At 37.1% G+C, this 21,652-nt stretch overlaps 2 protein-coding genes and 1 long non-coding RNA gene across 3 annotated transcripts; 1 reads left to right on the plus strand and 2 right to left on the minus strand.

Annotated features, from left to right (window-relative positions):
* The first annotated feature begins 1,950 nt into the window (after positions 1–1,950).
* LOC131316986 (putative calcium-transporting ATPase 13, plasma membrane-type) lies at positions 1,951–13,067 on the plus strand. Its single transcript, XM_058346567.1, has 3 exons — positions 1,951–2,339; positions 2,587–2,926; positions 10,782–13,067. The coding sequence occupies exons 1-3, from the start codon at positions 1,951–1,953 to the stop codon at positions 13,065–13,067; spliced, it is 3,015 nt and encodes a 1,004-aa protein (XP_058202550.1).
* LOC131315548 (uncharacterized) lies at positions 3,294–6,742 on the minus strand. Its single transcript, XR_009196813.1, has 2 exons — positions 6,492–6,742; positions 3,294–3,573 (listed from the first exon to the last, which is right to left on the minus strand). It is a non-coding gene; the product is annotated as an uncharacterized LOC131315548 (long non-coding RNA).
* A 1,505-nt stretch (positions 13,068–14,572) lies between the features above and the next one.
* On the minus strand, positions 14,573–21,230 carry LOC131315519 (uncharacterized). Its single transcript, XM_058344624.1, has 4 exons — positions 19,628–21,230; positions 17,472–17,975; positions 16,327–16,554; positions 14,573–15,191 (listed from the first exon to the last, which is right to left on the minus strand). Exons 1-4 carry the CDS (start codon positions 21,096–21,098, stop codon positions 14,752–14,754), a joined length of 2,643 nt encoding a protein of 880 aa, XP_058200607.1. The 5' UTR covers positions 21,099–21,230; the 3' UTR covers positions 14,573–14,751.
* Positions 21,231–21,652: the final 422 nt, after the last annotated feature.

The raw sequence follows: 21,652 nt of genomic DNA on the forward strand, positions 1-21,652 counted from the left end.
ACCAATTTCCAGCCAATTAAAGATTGGGCCACAATGGGTTTTGACCCAGATAATATTAGGAAAGTCCATCAATTGCCACGGGCTGCCCACCAACGAACCAAACTAATGCTTTGGGCTTACTCCGATAAAGATACCAAAAGCCGTTTGACTTTTTTGGTTTTTTGTAAATTTTTCACTTGCACGTGTACTACTAAATTAGATTTTATTAATAATTGTTTTCACTTACTTCAAAATTCCTATTAGTAACAATTCTTCTATAATACTCCCTCCGTCCTAAATTACTTGTCTCAGTTTTATTCTAATTAAATAAAAAAATTAGTTGCTCCCTCCGTTCTAATTTAATGGTCCCTAGTTCTATTCTAACTGGCTAAAAAACTAGTTATATCTTTAAATCGGTAATGAATTTTATATCCAACATAGATTTTGTTTGATAGATCTCGATTAATTCTATAATACAATATTTTCCAAATCACGTAGAACATTGTAAATTGCGAGATATAATCAATTGAAAAGTGGCATGGACTTCTAAAAAGGACAATTAAATTGGGACAGAGGGAGTATTTTAAATTGGTAATGAATTATGAGAGATGCTACATACACTACCATTCATCCACTACATTTTTTGTAGGGCTCACCCCAAGTCCCAAAAAAATACAGAAAAATGTCCATAAATTTTAGAATAATATTTAATCGGGCTATATAAAAAATCAGCTCCAATGGATATCGGTAACTAATATTTCTTGATTTGTAGGGGCAAAACTGCATATTTTCGCTCCTACGAATCAAGAAAAAATACTTACCGATATTTGTTGGAGCTGATTTTTTACAAGGTCCCATAATATATTATTTTAAAATTTATGAACATTTTTAGGTATTTTTTTGAGACCTGGTATGGGCCCTACAAAAAATGTAGTGGATGGTGTAGTGGTTAGATGTAGTGTACCTAGACTTAGTGATGAATTATATATCCAATATGGATCTTGTTTGATAGATCTCGATTTGTTCTATAATACAATATTTTTAAAATCACATGAAACGTTATAAATTACAAGATATAATTTATTGAAAAGTGGCACGAACTCTCGAAAAAAAATAATTAAATTTGGATGGAGGGAGTAGTAATTGAGAAGTGCAGATTATTGGATGACATCACAAATCAAAATTCCCATCGTTAATGATAAATTAGATTTTACTAGTAATTGAAAAATGTAGATTCATTTGTCTATGCGGTTGATTTGTTATGACTTTACAGTAAAATTATTGAAGAACATCACTGTTCAAAATTTCTGGAGTCATCATTGAGTATATTCAAATTGAACATGACACAAAAGACGATCGAATTTGGAGGTATCCTTCCTAATCTCTAAGATCAATCGATCAATATATCGATATGGGGGCGAATAAAACTCAACTCTCGAGAGATGATAGGGGAGAGAGCGAGCGGCTTCGATGAGGAGACCGGAGAATCCAAATGGTAGTTGTTGAACTTCAATCCGAAGGGTCTCTGTATAAACGCAACAAAAAGTCTAATTCTCACAAAGTCACAAGGAATCCGAGAGTGATGTGGCAAAGAAATGGGACCCACACTCCTCTAGGCCTAGGGGCACTCAACTGAACTGCACAGTTCAAAGTGGGGCGTGATTAAAAAAATTACCCGTTCCTTTTCTTGGGTCAACTGAACCCCCAGTTCAGTCTCAACTTGAACCAGTTCAAAGTGGGGCGCTATTAACAAATTCAAACACTATATATGTTCGCTTACCACAAGTCAACTGAACCCCCAGTTCAAGGTGGTGCAACGTTGCACCACGGCTCTAATAAACCCACCACCATTACACTTAATTCTGCAGTTCCTTCTTATATAAATACTACAACATCACAAAATTTTCCTTCGCAATTTCTCTCTCTCATTCATACAAATTATCCCAATTCCTACTTCATGTTTTTGAGAACATGTCATCGAAATTTCAAGCTACCATTTCATTAGATAGCATTGTGATCGATATTGTCGAACCCCACCCTAATTTTCCAGAAATTGTTCAATCAGTTCTCACCCAAATTGTGAAGCAAAAAAATCTTGACCAACTTAGGGAATATGGTGGAGTTGAGGGACTTGCTTCTAGTCTCAAAACAAATTTGAAGCATGGAATTAATGGAGATGTTGAGGATATTTCGCGACGAAAGGAAGCATTTGGATCAAACACTTACCCAAGGCCGCCTGGGAAAAAATTGTTCGATTTTGTGTTGGAGTCTTTAAGAGAGCCTACTAGTTTGATCATTCTAGCATGTGCAGCAGTTTCACTTGGATTGGAAATCAAGCAACATGGCCTCAAAAAAGGATGGTACGATATTAATCATTCTCATTTATCATATACAAGCACATAATCCGAATGAATACTTAACTAATTACCGTACTTGTCTCTCTCATCAGTCCCTCGTGCTGCCTTTCTCTTAATTTTTTAAAAGATTATGATATATGTCGTCCACCTGATGAATGATAACTAGTTCACATTTGTTACTTTATTGGTACAATACATGTTCTTTTGTGACTCAATTTTACGTACAATCTAGCTATCTAAATCCAAACAGGTACGACGGAGGAAGCATATTTGTGACAGTCTTTGTAGTGACAGCAATCTCGGCAATAGTCAAATTCAGGCAAAATAGACGGTTCGTCAAGTTATCTGAAGTGAGCAACATCCAAGTTGATGTCTTGAGAAATAGAGGGGAACAAAAAGTTGACCGTTCTGAAATTGTTGTAGGAGATGTTGTGTGCTTGAATAATGGTGACCAAGTTCCAGCTGATGGATTATTTATAGGCGGGCACTCTTTGCTGGTAGATGAATCAAGCATGACTGCGGAAACCAACCCTGTTGAAGTTGATCTCAACCATAATCATAATAATCCATTCTTGTTCTCCGACACCAAGGTGAGGGTCCACTTATTTGCTTATAGTATTTGATTTATTTCTTATTTAGTTATTTGAATATATAGTGTTAATATGATTGTAGGTAGCACTCTTCTCATTAATTATCAACTTTTTGGTAGTCTATTCTATTTTGAGACGTTCGAAATGTAGTTCATTTTGGGAAGTCGATCAAGGTATGAACTTTTTATGTTGGTAGACCAATCTATTGTAAATAGCTATTCCATTCCACTTAACAAGATTTAAAAACCTCACAATGAAAAAATATGTCACGTTCTCGATTTTCAACAAAATAATAATACATTTTCTACAAACAAAAATCTTTCTCTCAACTATATTTACCCTTAAATGTCATGCCAATCCAAACAAATAATCAAGGTCTCTTCTTCTTCTTCTCTAATTTTTTTTTTTTGTTACGTAAAGTCTCCCAAACGTTTTCTATTAAAAGGGCTTCACAATAATCAAGGAGAGGAGTTTATAAATAGCTTTACATATGTTCTAACCAAAAAGTACAACCTTCAATTGCGGGTAAAGTACACAACATGAATTGGGCTAGATGATAAACAACTCCTTAATGATTCCAATGAAGCCCTCAAGAAACGTCTCAATGTGCACTCCATGCAATCCAAGCTAAGTGTCAAGACGAGTACCTGAAAGAATAGGGTGAACTACACTAGCTCGTAGAGATATCCATACCTAAATTATATGCAGAAGTGAAGACAAACATCAAGGAAAAACATTTTCCAAAAACATATTTGTTTTGTACATCAAAAGGTGGAACACAAAATACCATACTCATGCTGGGAAATATTTAACTCCAATTATCAAATACTGACGTTCTCACCCACACACACACACCAATGTACTTGAAACCATAGCTTACCATTACTACCAAATCGACTTACTCTTTCAATTTCCATTTCAATGACCTAAAGATTTATCTGAGTTCTTTAATAAAATGCTTTCTTTCTCTTTTCTTAAACAACTAGCCAGCCTCTCACCAAAAATATACACACTACGCATGTAGAGTTAGAATATAAAGTAGATAATGACACGTCGAACAATACCGCACCTCGACAACATGGGAACTCACCCGTCAACCCCAAATCAAACTTCAAATCTCAACATCTAGAAAAACTCCTTCACATTAAGATTTCCTTTATAAGTCTGATAAACAAATACCATATATGAAACTCTCACAATGCATCACACCAAAAAGTACCAATTATACATTTACACAGAACAAGTTGCCTATCACACATCAGGAGAACAAGCCACAATGATTTGGAGGTCTAAAGGGAGAAATAAAAGAAAACATGTATTGACATATTAGACGATCCTAGGAGGCAACTCAAGTTCAAGTTTTGTGTTTCTCATATGTATATCCCATTTTGTCTCAAATCCACATCTTCAATTATCAAACCAATTCCATACAAAACTTTCCATTGTAAATGTGAGGTAGTGCGGATGAACACCAGACTAATACAGGTCAAGCTTTATTAATTCGAGTTTGAAATACCGGAGTTTGTTGATTCGCTCATGAATACCAGAGGATTTCTTGTTATTTTCTTTTTAAGGGTAAACTATAGTTAACCCCCTCTAACTAAGCCTCGCGTGCACTTTGCCCCCTCTAACTTTTTTTTTTACACTCAACCCCCTCTAACTAACTGAAATTCAAACAATCATAACTTCAAACGGTCATAACTTCTTCGTCCGAAATTGAGAACATGCAAATTATATATCGATTTTGAGGTCTTGAAGTCAGCTTTCCAATGACACCGAAATCACATCACGATTCAAAGCACACAGAAAGTTATGATCAAAATGGTCTTTCTATCTACCAGCCCTTACTCTTTTGATCATAACTTTCTGTGTGCTTTGAATCGTGATGTGATTTTGGTGTCATTAGAAAGCTGACTTCAAGACCTCGAAATCGATATATAATTTGTATGTTTTCGATTTCGGACGAAGAAATTATGACCGTTTGATTTTCAGTTAGTTAGAAGGAGTTGAGTGCCAAAAAAAAAAATTAGAGGGGACAAAGTGCACGCGAGGCTTAGTTAGAGGGGGTTAACTATAGTTTACCCTCTTTTTAATCGAGGAATTTTCATCGTTTTTCTCAACATCACTATTGGGGTCACCGCGGTCTCACCCAGGTCCTTTCCCCTCTAATAATCACTTGGGTCACCTCAGGTCTATTTCCCTCGAGCGTAGGGTCACCCTGAGTCTATTTCCTCAATAATAATCACTTGGGTCACCTCGGATCTATTTCCCTTGGGTCACCTCGGGTCTATTTCCCTCGAGTGTACAGTCACCCCGAGTCTATTCCCTCAATAATAATCACTTGGGTCACCTCGGGTCTATTTCCCTCGAGTGTAGGGTCACCCCGAGTCTATTCCCTCAATAATAATCACTTAGGTCACCTCGGGTCTATTTCCCGCGAGCGTAGGGTCACCTCGAGTCTATTCTCTATTCAGCATACACTCATGATTGCATACATTTCAACATGCCTTCATAATAGAGTTATAGTATTTCGGGTTCCTATGATCCCAAAGATCCTCCAAACACAAAACTATCACTTTCAAATAAGACTAATCCAATTAAACAAAGTGAATTCAAGGACGACACTTACACCATTGAAAAGTACTCTTCTTTTTCTTCGATCCATAGGTCATACATCAAAAATGGAGTTTGGGTAACCTTACGACAGCCTTGCAATTATAGCTCAACGTAACAGTAAAACTGGTGCAAAGGCAAAATTTGAGTCAACTTTGGATGCAAATCTGTTATCGCTCGAACGTACCCATGATGCATGGGATGTATCGTTGGAAAGCTCTATGTGTCTAGTTTCTAAAAAAACAAACGGTGTGTCATTTCGAGTACCGAGCTAGGAGTTATGGCCATTTTACCAAAGTTCACCAGTGCTGTCGGATTCTACGCGGGAATAAGTAAAATTGATTGAAAAATCATAACTCTTTCATCTTAAACCCAAAAATATTGAAACCAACGCCAAAAGTTGCACCACTACAAGCCCTACACTCAGTAAAAATCCCAAGTTTAGGAACGAGAGGAAATTAACTCAACCCTCCAAAGAAAAACATGTTCACAGCCATTTTCGCACTAGTTAACCAACCCTACTTTAGAAATTTACTAAAAATCGTATATTTAACCGAATCACTTGATTCGAATGCCAATCCCTTCTTAACTTAAACATATAGCTACTGTAAAAGACCCAAAGTCACCCAAGGTGTTGAACATGCCCAGGACGTTAACAGAATGCAGCCACGCACAGATTCGAAACAGCCTGTATTCAAAAATTCATAACTAATTATGTGATTATCGGTTTTGCATGATCCTGTTACCGAAATCTTCGTATTGAAACGTACTTCAACAGTTATGAGACACCAAAAATTGATTCCTAGCAGAAGGGCCCCAAAAACACAGATTATCAGAACCCACGAAATTTTCAGTATACTAGATTTATTCAAGACTCAAAATAGACCATCAAACTTGATTCTTGCACATCAAACAAACACTTAAACATGTAAAGAAGGCAGGAGATCCCTACCTCGAAGGTTAGAAGCATGCCCGAACATGGAGGAAACTTCGAAGTGCTCCGATCATGAATTTTCTCGGATGGAGAGGAAGCTCTTGTCGCGTAGAACGGCTTTAGTACTTGGGATTTTTCCAAAATCTCATTCTAATGTGATGAAATCGAAGAGAGAAGTTTGGAGGAGAGGTGAGAGAGAGAGAGTCGGCCGAGAGAGTAGCGAGATAGAGAAAAACGTGTGTGTGGGGCCTGGAAAAGAAAAGAAATATAGGGGGGGGGGGGAATTATTCCCTACACAGTACACACACCTGCACTTATACACCCATGCATATTACACTTGCATCCTGAACTTCTAAATTCTAGCACATTCAACATCCAAACTCATTCTCCATTTTATATCCCAACTCATGCCTTCCTAAAACATAAAGAATTATTATGGGAATAAAATACGAGTCTCTACAAAATAAAAGGTAGGGCAGGAACTACAGATCTATGTTGATTCAAATTCCAAGGTGTAGAGAGCTCAGAGAAAAATTTCGAAATGATGTTTTTTGAAAAAATGGAAAATTTGATGGAGTTGATCAAACTAATTAATTACAGTATGTTGCAGAACAGTTAATAATTTGACTTTGGGGATTTAACTTACAGATTTCTCTTTTAAAAATCAGAAAAGTAAAAAAGTTTGAGTAATGTTTGATTGCCTACGGAACTGGTGATCTCTTCTTCTTTAAGTAATGTTTTTGTTATTTTCAAATCATCTAGTAGGATGTTTGATCCGAATCATTCGTCTAATTATTCAGATTTGACCTCCAAGCTATCTTTGAACATGTTCCTCCGTAAGCTTAAACCAAAACTGTCACGGGATACAAATGATTTGAATTGCTTATTTTTTTAAAACTTTTTTTAGGGGTTCCTGTTAAAAATGAATTCAATGACAAGGTCTGTTTCACAATTCGTAAGTGCAAAACTAGATGATTTGTCCTACAAATTTTGAAAAGATCCTTACTGATATTCGATTGAGCTGATTTTTTTTACTGGACCACAAAAAAAACATTTTAAAAAAATGAACAGTTTAGATGATTTGTAGGGAACCCGAGATGAGTCATACAAAAAAACCTAGAATTATTCCCTACACAGTACACACACCTGCACTTATACACCCATGCATATTACACTTGCATCCTGAACTTCTAAATTCTAGCACATTCAACATCCAAACTCATTCTCCATTTTATATCCCAACTCATGCCTTCCTAAAACATAAAGAATTATTATGGGAATAAAATACGAGTCTCTACAAAATAAAAGGTAGGGCAGGAACTACAGATCTATGTTGATTCAAATTCCAAGGTGTAGAGAGCTCAGAGAAAAATTTCGAAATGATGTTTTTTGAAAAAATGGAAAATTTGATGGAGTTGATCAAACTAATTAATTACAGTATGTTGCAGAACAGTTAATAATTTGACTTTGGGGATTTAACTTACAGATTTCTCTTTTAAAAATCAGAAAAGTAAAAAAGTTTGAGTAATGTTTGATTGCCTACGGAACTGGTGATCTCTTCTTCTTTAAGTAATGTTTTTGTTATTTTCAAATCATCTAGTAGGATGTTTGATCCGAATCATTCGTCTAATTATTCAGATTTGACCTCCAAGCTATCTTTGAACATGTTCCTCCGTAAGCTTAAACCAAAACTGTCACGGGATACAAATGATTTGAATTGCTTATTTTTTTAAAACTTTTTTTAGGGGTTCCTGTTAAAAATGAATTCAATGACAAGGTCTGTTTCACAATTCGTAAGTGCAAAACTAGATGATTTGTCCTACAAATTTTGAAAAGATCCTTACTGATATTCGATTGAGCTGATTTTTTTTACTGGACCACAAAAAAAACATTTTAAAAAAATGAACAGTTTAGATGATTTGTAGGGAACCCGAGATGAGTCATACAAAAAAACCTAGAATTATTCCCTACACAGTACACACACCTGCACTTATACACCCATGCATATTACACTTGCATCCTGAACTTCTAAATTCTAGCACATTCAACATCCAAACTCATTCTCCATTTTATATCCCAACTCATGCCTTCCTAAAACATAAAGAATTATTATGGGAATAAAATACGAGTCTCTACAAAATAAAAGGTAGGGCAGGAACTACAGATCTATGTTGATTCAAATTCCAAGGTGTAGAGAGCTCAGAGAAAAATTTCGAAATGATGTTTTTTGAAAAAATGGAAAATTTGATGGAGTTGATCAAACTAATTAATTACAGTATGTTGCAGAACAGTTAATAATTTGACTTTGGGGATTTAACTTACAGATTTCTCTTTTAAAAATCAGAAAAGTAAAAAAGTTTGAGTAATGTTTGATTGCCTACGGAACTGGTGATCTCTTCTTCTTTAAGTAATGTTTTTGTTATTTTCAAATCATCTAGTAGGATGTTTGATCCGAATCATTCGTCTAATTATTCAGATTTGACCTCCAAGCTATCTTTGAACATGTTCCTCCGTAAGCTTAAACCAAAACTGTCACGGGATACAAATGATTTGAATTGCTTATTTTTTTAAAACTTTTTTTAGGGGTTCCTGTTAAAAATGAATTCAATGACAAGGTCTGTTTCACAATTCGTAAGTGCAAAACTAGATGATTTGTCCTACAAATTTTGAAAAGATCCTTACTGATATTCGATTGAGCTGATTTTTTTTACTGGACCACAAAAAAAACATTTTAAAAAAATGAACAGTTTAGATGATTTGTAGGGAACCCGAGATGAGTCATACAAAAAAACCTAGAATTATTCCCTACACAGTACACACACCTGCACTTATACACCCATGCATATTACACTTGCATCCTGAACTTCTAAATTCTAGCACATTCAACATCCAAACTCATTCTCCATTTTATATCCCAACTCATGCCTTCCTAAAACATAAAGAATTATTATGGGAATAAAATACGAGTCTCTACAAAATAAAAGGTAGGGCAGGAACTACAGATCTATGTTGATTCAAATTCCAAGGTGTAGAGAGCTCAGAGAAAAATTTCGAAATGATGTTTTTTGAAAAAATGGAAAATTTGATGGAGTTGATCAAACTAATTAATTACAGTATGTTGCAGAACAGTTAATAATTTGACTTTGGGGATTTAACTTACAGATTTCTCTTTTAAAAATCAGAAAAGTAAAAAAGTTTGAGTAATGTTTGATTGCCTACGGAACTGGTGATCTCTTCTTCTTTAAGTAATGTTTTTGTTATTTTCAAATCATCTAGTAGGATGTTTGATCCGAATCATTCGTCTAATTATTCAGATTTGACCTCCAAGCTATCTTTGAACATGTTCCTCCGTAAGCTTAAACCAAAACTGTCACGGGATACAAATGATTTGAATTGCTTATTTTTTTAAAACTTTTTTTAGGGGTTCCTGTTAAAAATGAATTCAATGACAAGGTCTGTTTCACAATTCGTAAGTGCAAAACTAGATGATTTGTCCTACAAATTTTGAAAAGATCCTTACTGATATTCGATTGAGCTGATTTTTTTTACTGGACCACAAAAAAAACATTTTAAAAAAATGAACAGTTTAGATGATTTGTAGGAAACCCGAGATGAGTCATACAAAAAAACCTATGCATGATCTATCTAGTAAAATCTGTGTGCAAAGATCTTTTGTTCATTTTTGCATTGCAATCACAAGAACCACACTGAACTTCACACAACAATTCTAGACTTGAGCCCCCGTTCTTAACAGTTAACACCTATAGTTATCGTTGATGTCTCTCGAATCTAGTAATCTACCCTACAACTTGGACCCCATAATGGCATAATTACTCAGCAGAGGAAAAGGATTTTTTGGAAGAATGGAGCATCACTCAAAACCATCAAAAGAGGGGGTTTTATACGTGATTAAAGTGGATTGTGAAGTCAGAGGTCTTTGACAATGTAAAGAAATTGGGAATGAAAAAGTAGGGACCTTGGCGGAAGAGACAAAGATGTGAATAAAAAGGTTGCTCGAGCAAGTGGAAGGAACAGGAAAACCAAATACGATTTACGCCCCATTCCAAGAGAAAAACATTTTCATCCGAATGATGAAAAAAGTTTTACCTGGTAAAACAATTTACTATCTTTTCTCTAACCAAACAACGGAAAATAGGGAAAACATTTAACATTCGCAGTACTTCTCCCTACTTATAGCTTTACTATGTTCACCGATCTTGCAACATGTATTATCCCACTGACTTGCGGACATATATGGAGAAGATGAGATTGAGCTTAACTTGTGTCTCGTGTTTGAATTTCCAACAGGTAACTTCTGGGAATGGTCGAATGCTAGTCACCTCAGTGGGAATGAACACAACGTTGGGAGAAATAATCACAATCAACATCGACTCCAACGAACATACCCCTCTGAAATACAAACTCAACAAACTCACCTCATCAATCGGAAAAGTCGTTTTATCTGTCGCATTCTTAGTCCAAGTCGTCTTATTGATCCGGTACTTCACCGGAAACCAAAAGGACATGAACGGGAAAGCAGAGTACAACAGCAGCAAAACCAAAGCCTACGACATCCTAAATTCTGTCTTCGATATCATAGCTGCTCCAATAACTATACTAGTCGATGCAATACAAGGAGGGTTACCGGTGGCTGTGACTCTCTCTCTGGCTCATTCGATGAAACGAATGATGAGTGATCAAGCCATGGTTGGCAAGCTCTCTGCTTGCGAAACAATGGGTTTCGCTACCACTATTTGTACTGACAAAACTGGAACACTCACACTTAACCATATGAAGGTGACAACGTTCTGGTTAGGCCAGGATTGTATCGAGGAAAAAGGGATCTCTTCTGTTGCAACCAGTGTTGTTGAACTACTCCACCATGGTATTGGTTTGAATACAACTGGTTCTGTTAATATGTCTGCTTCAGGCTCCGAGTTTGAGTTCTCTGGTAGCCCTACGGAGAAGGCGATCCTGTCTTGGGCTGTTTCAGAACTGAACCTGGATATGGAGGGACTTAAGCAGAGTGGTGAAATTCTCCATGTTGAAGCGTTCAACTCAACGAAGAAACGAAGTGGTGTTTTGATGAGGAATGGAGAGCAAAATACAATGAACTTGCACATCAAAGGTGGAGCGGAGATGGTACTGGCTATGTGCTCGAATTACTACGATGTCTCCGGAACCATCAAGGTTTTGGATGATGATGAGAGGAGGATATTTGATGGTATAATTCAAGGGATGGAGGCTAGCAGCTTGCGATGCATCGCTTTCGCGCACAAGCAAGTTCCAGAAGAAGAACATGAAGAGGGAAAAAACCAAATAGAAGAAAACTGCTTGACCCTTTTGGGGCTAGTGGGTTTGATGGATACATGTCGTCCGGGTGTGAAAGAAGCTGTGCAAGAGTTTCAATATGCAGGAGTGAACGTGAAAATGGTCACGGGCGACAATATTTTCACGGCTAGAGCTATAGCAACCGAATGTGGGATACTCAAGCCTAATCAGGACATGGAAAGCGGAGCAGTGGTTTTGGGGGAGCAATTCAGAAACTACACGCCAGAGGAACGAATGGAGAAAGTCAACAATATCAGTGTGATGGCAAGGGCCTCTCCACGTGACAAACTCCTAATGGTACAATGCTTGAAGCAAAAAGACCATGTGGTGGCGGTCATTGGGGATGGAACCAACGACGCGCCAGCACTAAAAGAAGCCGATATAGGCCTTTCGATGGGACAGGGGACCGAAGAGGCGAAAGATTGCTCTGACATCGTCATTTTGGACGACAGCTTCGGGTCTGTGGCCACTTTTTTAAGGTGGGGGAGGTGTGTTTGTACCAACGTTCAGAAATTCATTCAGTTGCAGCTCACTCTGACTGTTGCTACCCTTGCCATAAACTTTGTTGTGTCGGTTTCAACCGGAGAGGTCCCACTTTCAGCCGTCGAATTGGTATGGGTCAACTTGATTATTAGCACATCGGCTGCTTTACCGTTAGCCACTGAAAAACCCACAGAGGAGCTAATGGAAAATCCCCCGGTGGGTCGAACAAAGCAACTCATAACCAACGTTATGTGGAGGAACTTACTCTGTCAAGCGTTATATCAAACAGCTGTCCTGCTTACCTTACAATTCAAGGGCGAAGCAATTTTCAAGGTGAATGCGAATGTCAATGACACTCTGATTTTGAATGTTCTCGCACTGTGTCAAGTGTTCAATGTTATCTTCCTGTGGAAGCTCGAGAACAAGAATGTGTTTGAGGGAATTCACAAGAACCACTTGTTTCTGGTGATTATTGGTTTGACGATTGCGGTTCAGGTGGTGGTGGTGGAGTTTCTGAAGAAAGTTGCGGGTACGGAGAGGTTGAATTGGTGGCAGTGGGGAGTCTGTGTTGGGTTTGCTTCAGTTTCTTGGCCAATTGGGTGGGTTGTCAAGTGGATTCCTGTTCCAGAGAAACCGTTTCTCCTCCACCCCTCTCTGCCCCCCATCAGCCGTACCTCTTTCTCTTCGACGCCATTGGAGTTAGATCCCGCTTCCGGCGCCCACTCAGACGAAAAGGTTTTGTCCGGCGACTTGGAGTTAGTCCCAGTCCAAGGGAAGTAATAGATTTACCGAGTCCCGGCACTTTTTCTTTTCTGTTGTGTTGTTTCGTTCTCCCCTTGGTTAGCCTGAAATTCTAGGTCTATGCGTAGGAGGTTGTTTCTTACTGGCTGGCCCTATTTTTTCACCTTCTATCTGTTCAAAATTGGGGTATGTATAATTTACACCAAAAAATAAAAATAAAAATAAAAATTCGGGTATGTATAATTTACATCCAAAATTTATAGGAATGAGTTCTTCCAAAGGTTTAGACATTTGAATACAATATTGCTGAGAGAACTAATAAAATCAATTAACGTCATTGATTTTATAAGGTCTTGTTTGGAAGATTTCCAAATGATATGGGTTGCTTATCGAATTTTATTGACTACACCGGTTACAGTTGTTTCAGATGAGATGAGTTTTCCTAAGTTGAAGTTGATAAAAATTTATATTCGGACTACCATGTCACAAGTGAGATTAACTGAATTGGCTATAATCTCAATTAAAAATGAGTACTTGGTTACAGTTAAATTACGATAACTTAATTAAAGAATTTGCTTAAAAAAATGCAAAGAGATTGTATAAATGGAGATAAGTTAAAGTACATAGACTAGGTTATACAAATTATATAAAGGATATGATTGAATCTCCATTTTCCCGGGTGAACATGGGCTGGACCAAACCAACTTGTACAAATTTAATATTTCGAGAACCAAACCTATCCATGATCAGAATGACAAATCGAATGGATCCAAACCACTGACTATATATGGTTCCATTCCAGTTTTGAACAGTGGTTTGCTTCAAGTTAAGATACCATACTTATTGAATATTTTGGGAACAAAACGTATCCATGAAAGTGATGAACCGTACCGATCTAAATCATTTGACTATGGTTCCGTTCTAGTTTTGAACCACGGTTTGATTCAAGTTGAGATATCAATCATATCATACATACAAACATGTTACGCCACTCATAAACTGCATCAAATGCTCAAAACAAAACCCTTTCTACAAACAAACTCAATGATTTGGAAAGTCGGTGGCGGTGCCTGAGGGAAATATGTGGGCAGCGCGCAGAGGGTAAAAGTTCATGAGTTCTGATAGGAAAACATCTGAATCGGGCAATGGAGGGAAATATGTGGGTGAGGGAAATTTTTGTCAGAGATTTGTTTCAGTTATTGGTTTGAGTATTTGAGTTTCATTTGCCTTTTTCATATTAAGTTTGGGCCCTTGTGTGCTTTCCCTCTCGAACAGGGTCGAAAATGCACCATATTCACACAACATTTGATCCCACATCATACGTTTCAATGGGATCGATGAACTATATGAGTGTGGAGAGTTCCATTACAAGGCAAAGCATCTTTAGCATTGTTGTTCCCTTTCCCTTTCTCCCTTGCTAGTCTTCATCCGAAACAAAGCTAAAACAAAACTGGAAAAATTCAAAAGCCATAATCGGAGAACACAGCCTACAACATACCCCCTTTCGAAGCGCTAAACTTAAAAGCAACTCAAAAACCAAGTTATTGGAGAATCTCTAAATGCAGTACATCTCATATGCAAATATTGCATCTGGAAACATTATAACTAAACACTTAATTATAGTACAGTAAAGGTTTTAAGTACCAAGATTAGAAGGGTAAATACTAAACGCTTAATACATACAGTTGAAGAAAAATAAGTTGGTCAACACGAGATTCATCAGCTACTTTGGCTTAAGAAATACCTCAATCGAGTTGGTGCCGGGTAGGCTAGAATGGGAGATATGATCCTGTAAATCCTCATCACAAGCTATTAATAAATCATCATCATTGTCCTGATCTTTGTAGCAAATGTAATAATTTTCAGCCTCGTGTCCCAACCTCTTTTCCACTTGTTGTTTTAGCTCTTCCATTCTCCATGGCCAAGACAACTGAAATTTCATTGTAACTGTACTAAATCTTGCCTTCACAGTCACACTTTCTTTGCCAGTAGTAGCTGAGACTTGATTAGAAGGCAGAAGCGTATCAGAATTCAGTTGTGGGATTTGCTCTTTATCAACAACAGCGGGAGATTCGTTGGGGTGAGATTGATTGTGTTCCCCGCAAGGTGGCCAACTGGGGATGCCATGCCCTCGACAAGCTCGCTTCAGTGTGGATAGGCTAACTGCAAAAATGAGGAAGCCAAAAGCTCTAAATTCTTCTACTTAGTAACTCTACACTACATCTCCATTTTGCAGACTTCAAAATTTAGTCCCCTCTGGCGCCTACCTACCTTTTAAAGATTCCATCCTTTCATTTTCACAACTCAAATTCCCCTATATGGGATATCGATATTGATTTCAAAGTTATTACTACGTACACTTGATAAAAAAAGGAACTTACCACACTTTTTAATTGTACCTGTATTTTAGATAGATTAGAATTACATAGACTAGGTTCTATACGTTTCTCATATAAATGGAGATTGAATCTCCATTTTCCACGGGTGAACATTGCCGGTTAGTCCGATGTGTACACTAAACTAGAAACCAAATCAATGGATACAAATTGAAGATTTCGAAAATCCAAACATATATCCATCCTATCCATGACAGTAATGACGAGCTGGACCAGTTCAAACCATTTGACTATGATTCGGTTAAAGTTTTGAACCACGGTTCATTTCATCTTGAGATATCATGAGGTATTCAAAACAAAACCCTCTTTTACGACGAACTCAATTAAAACCCACCATAACTTACTAAAACTCAACATATGTCCTCAATCAAATGTGGGAACTAAAATTCAGGTCTCTATGTTGATACTCTCATACAGAGCATGGTTGGAGCATGTTTAACTCTGAAAAGTTTTACTGGAGCTTGGAGAGAGCGGAATAACAGACACTTTGGTGACTTGAGTGTTTGTACTTAGGCTTTGGGATTGAGAGTTGTTGATTAAGTAAGGTAGCTTGTATGTGTTCCTGGAATAATATGAAACCTACTGACGATAATAACCTACTGGTTAGGGATTGGGGAGTGAGTTCTATATAGGGTCTTTAGTGCTATGTAGAGTGCTTTTGTATTTGTTGTTTCTTTTTGCATTGCTGCCTTTTGTTTGGTTGTTTTGACCTTCACGGTCTGCTCGTTGTAGGGCTACATCCAGAGTTTTGGTTTGTTTGCTTCATTGAAATGGTTAACTTACCAAAACAAAAAACAAAAATTTTACTGGAGCTTTTGAAAGAAAAGTCTATCAAGTTGGAAATAACAAGCATACCAACAATATCGAGATTTTCATTCCTTGAAAAAGTGTATTGAGCATACCTTTGAGATGCTTTGCAGCAACTTTTTGAGGCATTTTCATACACCAGAAGATATCTTCCAAAGAAATTGCATTTTTCTTGTTTCTTCTCTCTCCGCCTGGGGTCATTTCCTTCATTTTCTCTTTTTCCAAATACCTGGAATTAAGCTGGACCTCTTCCATATCACTTTGCCTAGTTCCCCTACTCTCCATTCCAACTGCCCCAGCTTCAACATTGCCAAAATCTTCATCTAGGTAAAGCAATAGAACTTTTAATTCAAGAATGACTCTATTAAAGAATAATTCCTAAAGTTGCCACTGCAAGCGATTATGTTTTGGGTTCTTATATTTTTTATTTTTTGCGAACAGTTTATACTGTTTAGATGATGACTGCTTGAAGATATACTGTGAAGCTAGAAAATATTTTGAAATATGAAGGGACTTTTGTTAATTTCATTATACGGGGATAAATAATACTCCATCCGTCCCAATTTAATTGTCTCTAGTTCTTTTCTAACCGGCTAAAAAACTAGTTACATCTTTAAATCGGTAATGAATTTTATATTCAATATGGATCTTGTTTGATCGGTCTTGATTAACTTTATAATACAATATTTTCCAAATCACGTAAAACATTATAAATTTTGTGATATAATTAATTAATTGAAAAGTGGCACGGATTCCCAAAAAGACAATTAAATTGGGACGTAAGAGTACTTTTACTGCTAAATGGGAAGAGTGATATTTAAGTGATACCTTTAAAATCACGTAATGTTCATGTTTTTGGAGAATAGTGATAGGAGTATTTAAGTAATGCTTTTGAAACCTTGTAGTGGTCCATTAGTTTTTTTTTAAAGTATTTGTATTATTTTTTGGAAGGTAATTTATATACTTAATTTATATTTTGTTTTTAAAATTTCATAAATGGTCTCAAATTTTATTTTTGCACTTTAGAGCACCGAAAAGTTCGGTTGGCCATAACTAAGATCATGAGTTCAATTCTCGAAAAATAGTCTCTCTACTTGTAAAGGTGCTACATGAACATTTCCAAGCCCCACACATGCAGGAGTTTGGAGCACTTTGTACGCCCTTCTAACCTATCTAGTTGGGAAAAGAAAACAACAAAAATTGAGGTTTTCATTTATTGGAGGAGTGTATGTATGCGTACCTCCAAGATGATTTGCAACATCCTTAAGACGCATTCCCTTAGTTAGTAAGATATCTTCATCCGAAATTGCAATTCTAACACCAGTAGTTCTGTTATTGCCTCTCTCACCTCCTGGGGTATTTACCTTCATTTTTCCTTGTTTTTCCAAACACCCAGAATTCACTTGAGCCTCTTCGATTACACCTTCCCCTATTTCCTCACCCCCCATTCCGATTGCCTCAGCTTCATCATAGCCAAAACATGCATCAAGGTTCTCTTGTTGAGCTATAGGCAAAAATTGTGTCAACGGAATTTCTTTTTCAACAACACTATTTGCGTCAACGGTAGCCATAAAGGATTGATCAGAAGGCACATTATGAGAAGTCAACTGTGGCATGACCTCTTGATTGACAACTGCAGGAGTTTCATCGGGAAGAGGTTGCATGATAAGCTTGTGTTCATTGCAAGGTGACCATATTTGGATACCATATTCCCGACAAAAACTCATCAGCTCGGTGATAGTAACTGCAATAAAGAAGAATCCAAAAGATCAATATTTTTCAACCAAAGCAACTCCAACCCACATTTCGAATTTCGAGAGCCACAAAAAGTATGTTTGAGTACAAAAGAATTGCTTTCGGAGCATATCACCACATTCACATTGACTATATATATAACCAGAACTCTCAATTCATTTGTACACAGTGTTTGTATGCACTTTCTTTCTTCTTATTGTTTTTTTTATATTTTTGTGTGTCTCTAAATATAGCATCTAAAATTGAGGTCCTCGATTGTGAGCTCCCATACAGAGCATTATAGAAACTAAAAGGGTGTTCATAAGCTTTGGTTGGAGAAAACTTTGATTGAAGAAGTTTATGGTACTATGTAAATTAACATCAATTAAGTTCTTATGAGTTGTATATATTCAAATATGATTTCACTGAACTAAAAGCCTGCGCTTCTAGTTTTGAATGGGAGAGGCTACTTCTACAGTCATATGAATCTACCATATAATATGTAGGAATCTAAATATATATGCGTATCTATAACTTTATTTTTGGAAGACAGATTATTTGTTGATTGATGCAAATTATATGTTGTAAAGCAATTGAACTTTGAAATATTTACGAATGACTCTGTTAAAGAATAATTCCTCAAGTTACCACTGCAAGTGATGAATGTTTTGGATTTTTTTTTTAATGCGAACAAATTCCTAAAGATATATTGTGTGAAGCTAGAAAATATTTTGGAATATCAAGGGACGTTCATTAATTTCATTATGTAGGAATAGGGAATACTTTTACTACTAAACGAGAAGAGTGATATTGAAAGGATACTCTTAAAATCTCATATGTTAATTTGTGTTTTTGGAGAATAGTGATGTTTAAGTGATGCTTTTGGAACCTTGTATTGCTCTATTATTTTTGAAGTATTTTGTAATGTTTTTTGAAAGGTAATATTTCTACTTAATTTATATATATATATATATATATATATATATATATATATATATTGTAAAAGTTCATAAAGGACCTCAATTTTTATTTTCACTTTAGAGCACCGAAAAGTTAGGTTGGCCATGACTAAGATCATGATGAGTTCGATTCTCAAAAATCACTACAAGAAAAATCACAATAGTTGACGAAACAAAAAAACATTCGCCAGCAAAAATTACTATAGCTAGATGACGAAAAAGTGACTTTCAGAAACAATCTTTCGTCACCTATAGGTTATTGACGAAAGTCGCTTCTGGTGACGAAAATCTTGTTTTCCGTCATTTATAGTAACTTTTGGTGACGAAAATCTTATTGTTTCGTCACCTATAATAAAAATTAAATTTTGTCACTATTTTTTTCACCAGCTATTGTGATTTTTCTTGTAGTGAATAGTCCCCTTGCTTCTAGAGGTGCCTATAGTAAAAATTAACTTTTTGCCTCAATTTTTATTTTCGCTTTAGAGCACCAAAAAGTAAGGCTGGCCATGACTAAGATCATGAGTTCGTTCTCGAAAATAGTCTCCCTACTTGCAGAGGTGCTACATCAATATTTTTCTAAGTCCTACACATGCATGTAGGGGTTTTGAGCACTTTGTACGCCCTTCTAACCTATCTAATTGGGGGAAAAAAACAAGAACAAAATTGAGGTTTTCATTTCTTGGAGGAGTGTATATATGCGTACCTCCGAGATGATTTGCAGCATCTTTAAGATGCATTCCCTTGGTTTGTGAGATATCCTTGAGAGGAATTGTAATTTTAACTCCATTTGTTTTCTTGTTTCTTCTCTCTCCCCCTGGGTTCTTTTCCTTTATTTTCCTTTTTCCCAAACACCCAGAATTCAACTGAGCCTGATCTACCTTTACACATTCCCATGTGTGCTCACTACTTGTTCCAACTACCTCAATTCCAAAATCCTCATCTAGTTTCTCTTCTTGTGCTACCGGTGGCAACTGCAGCAACAGTTTTGATCTGTTTGCATTTTCAGAGAGTCTAGGGATACCGGTATGATCCATCCATCCACTCAACCTTGTTACAAGCTCATAACCTGAGATGGCATCCTCCACGGTTGTGAAACTGCCAATGTTGAGGCGATTACACCTATAACGCATCTCGGACGCCCATTGGCCGCCGTGTCCCAGCCACACTCTAACGGAGATCTTGGCCTGACAAATACGCAATGTGTCCGGAGTCAAAGGCGAGCCTTGACAGTCTCTGCATTCCAGCCCGTTGATCATTAAAACTCCCCCTCCTAAGATCACATCCAACTCACCGCCCCTATTCTGAATTAGTTGCTGCACCATGCTCACAATTTCGAAGTCCGGCTGGTCAACCATGTCCTTGTCCGGTTGTTCCAACCAGTTGATCCGCCTTAATGTCGCTTCTCTCTCATCGTAGTTCTCTTGTTTCAATATGTTATGCACCAACGACTCCATGCCTTTGGGCACCACTACGCCCGGCGCCCTTGCTATTTGATCCAAATCACCAAACTTGTTACCTGCTATTTGATCCAAATCTCCAAACTTGTTACGCAGGTAAGACACAAAGTTGATCACATGCAACGCAAAGATGCTATCGCTTTCCTCCCAGTTGATCACATGCAACGCACCGCTCTTGTCCTCAAGTATGTGCTGATAAGAAAACGCCAAGCTTATGTCCTGTATATTAGTAGAAACGAAAAAAACACTTGGCACCGGCGGATACAGAGGGAAATATGTGGGCGACGACGGAGGGAAATAGAAACAGCTCATCTCCTCGGATTCTTCCTCAAAACCCATATTCGATTCTTCAAAGCCCTGATTGTTGCTCTGTAACTCCAGTACGTTCATCGTCATAATTCCCCCTGTTGGCCTCCAATCTGACGCCTCGCTCCAGTTCTGACGTAGCTGCTGCTGCTGCTGCAACAACACCGAGTCTCCGGCCAAGTATAGTGCCGGGTCAACAATGTCTTCGTGCTCTTGATTTTGTGTTGGATCGTCCATGGATTGATTAGACCCTTGATAAATGACAATTGAACTGGACGAGGGTAGAACGTGCAGTGGCGGCAACGGAGTCAAGCATGGCGGCGAAAACGTAGGGTAAAGTAAGAACGAAAAATCCGAGTAGAGTTCTTCAATAGCCATGTCCGACTCTCCACTGTTAGTGGGCGCAGCCATTGACACACAGTTACCAAACCAAAAGGATGAAATATTAAGAGATTAAAAAAGCTTGGAAATTTTGCATTGCTTATAGAAATAAAAACAAAAAATAGAGGTATTGAATTCAGTACATTTAGAAAAGTTGTTAGGTTGCGAAATAAAAGCTAAAGACGTGTGTGACGGGAGAAATAAATGGGATAGTTTTTTGCCTCTTTAAGGCTGGCTTAATTTTGTGAACTTGTTCACATAGGTTTTTGTGAGATTTTTGGTCTTTTTGGTTCTTAAATGATACACGGTCATTTCTACTTTTCCATGTGTCAAAGATTACATATATCATCTTCAAAGAAAAATATATTACAGGGGATCGAGGGTACTCAACATGATAGTATTGAACCAACTTAAATCAGTTTTTTTTTTTTTTTTTTTTTTGTGTGAGCTAGATCCGTCCCTGGGTTGAAGGATTAGCCCAATCGCCATTCATTACCATCTTGCCGGTCAATACCACACAACGCACAAAATTAATATCATAGGTCTGTGCTGTTTTTTTCCTTAGTTACTCGGCAAATTTTTTT

This window comes from Rhododendron vialii, chromosome 2a, assembly GCF_030253575.1.
Source record: "Rhododendron vialii isolate Sample 1 chromosome 2a, ASM3025357v1".
In the NCBI taxonomy this organism is placed as follows: domain Eukaryota; kingdom Viridiplantae; phylum Streptophyta; class Magnoliopsida; order Ericales; family Ericaceae; genus Rhododendron; species Rhododendron vialii.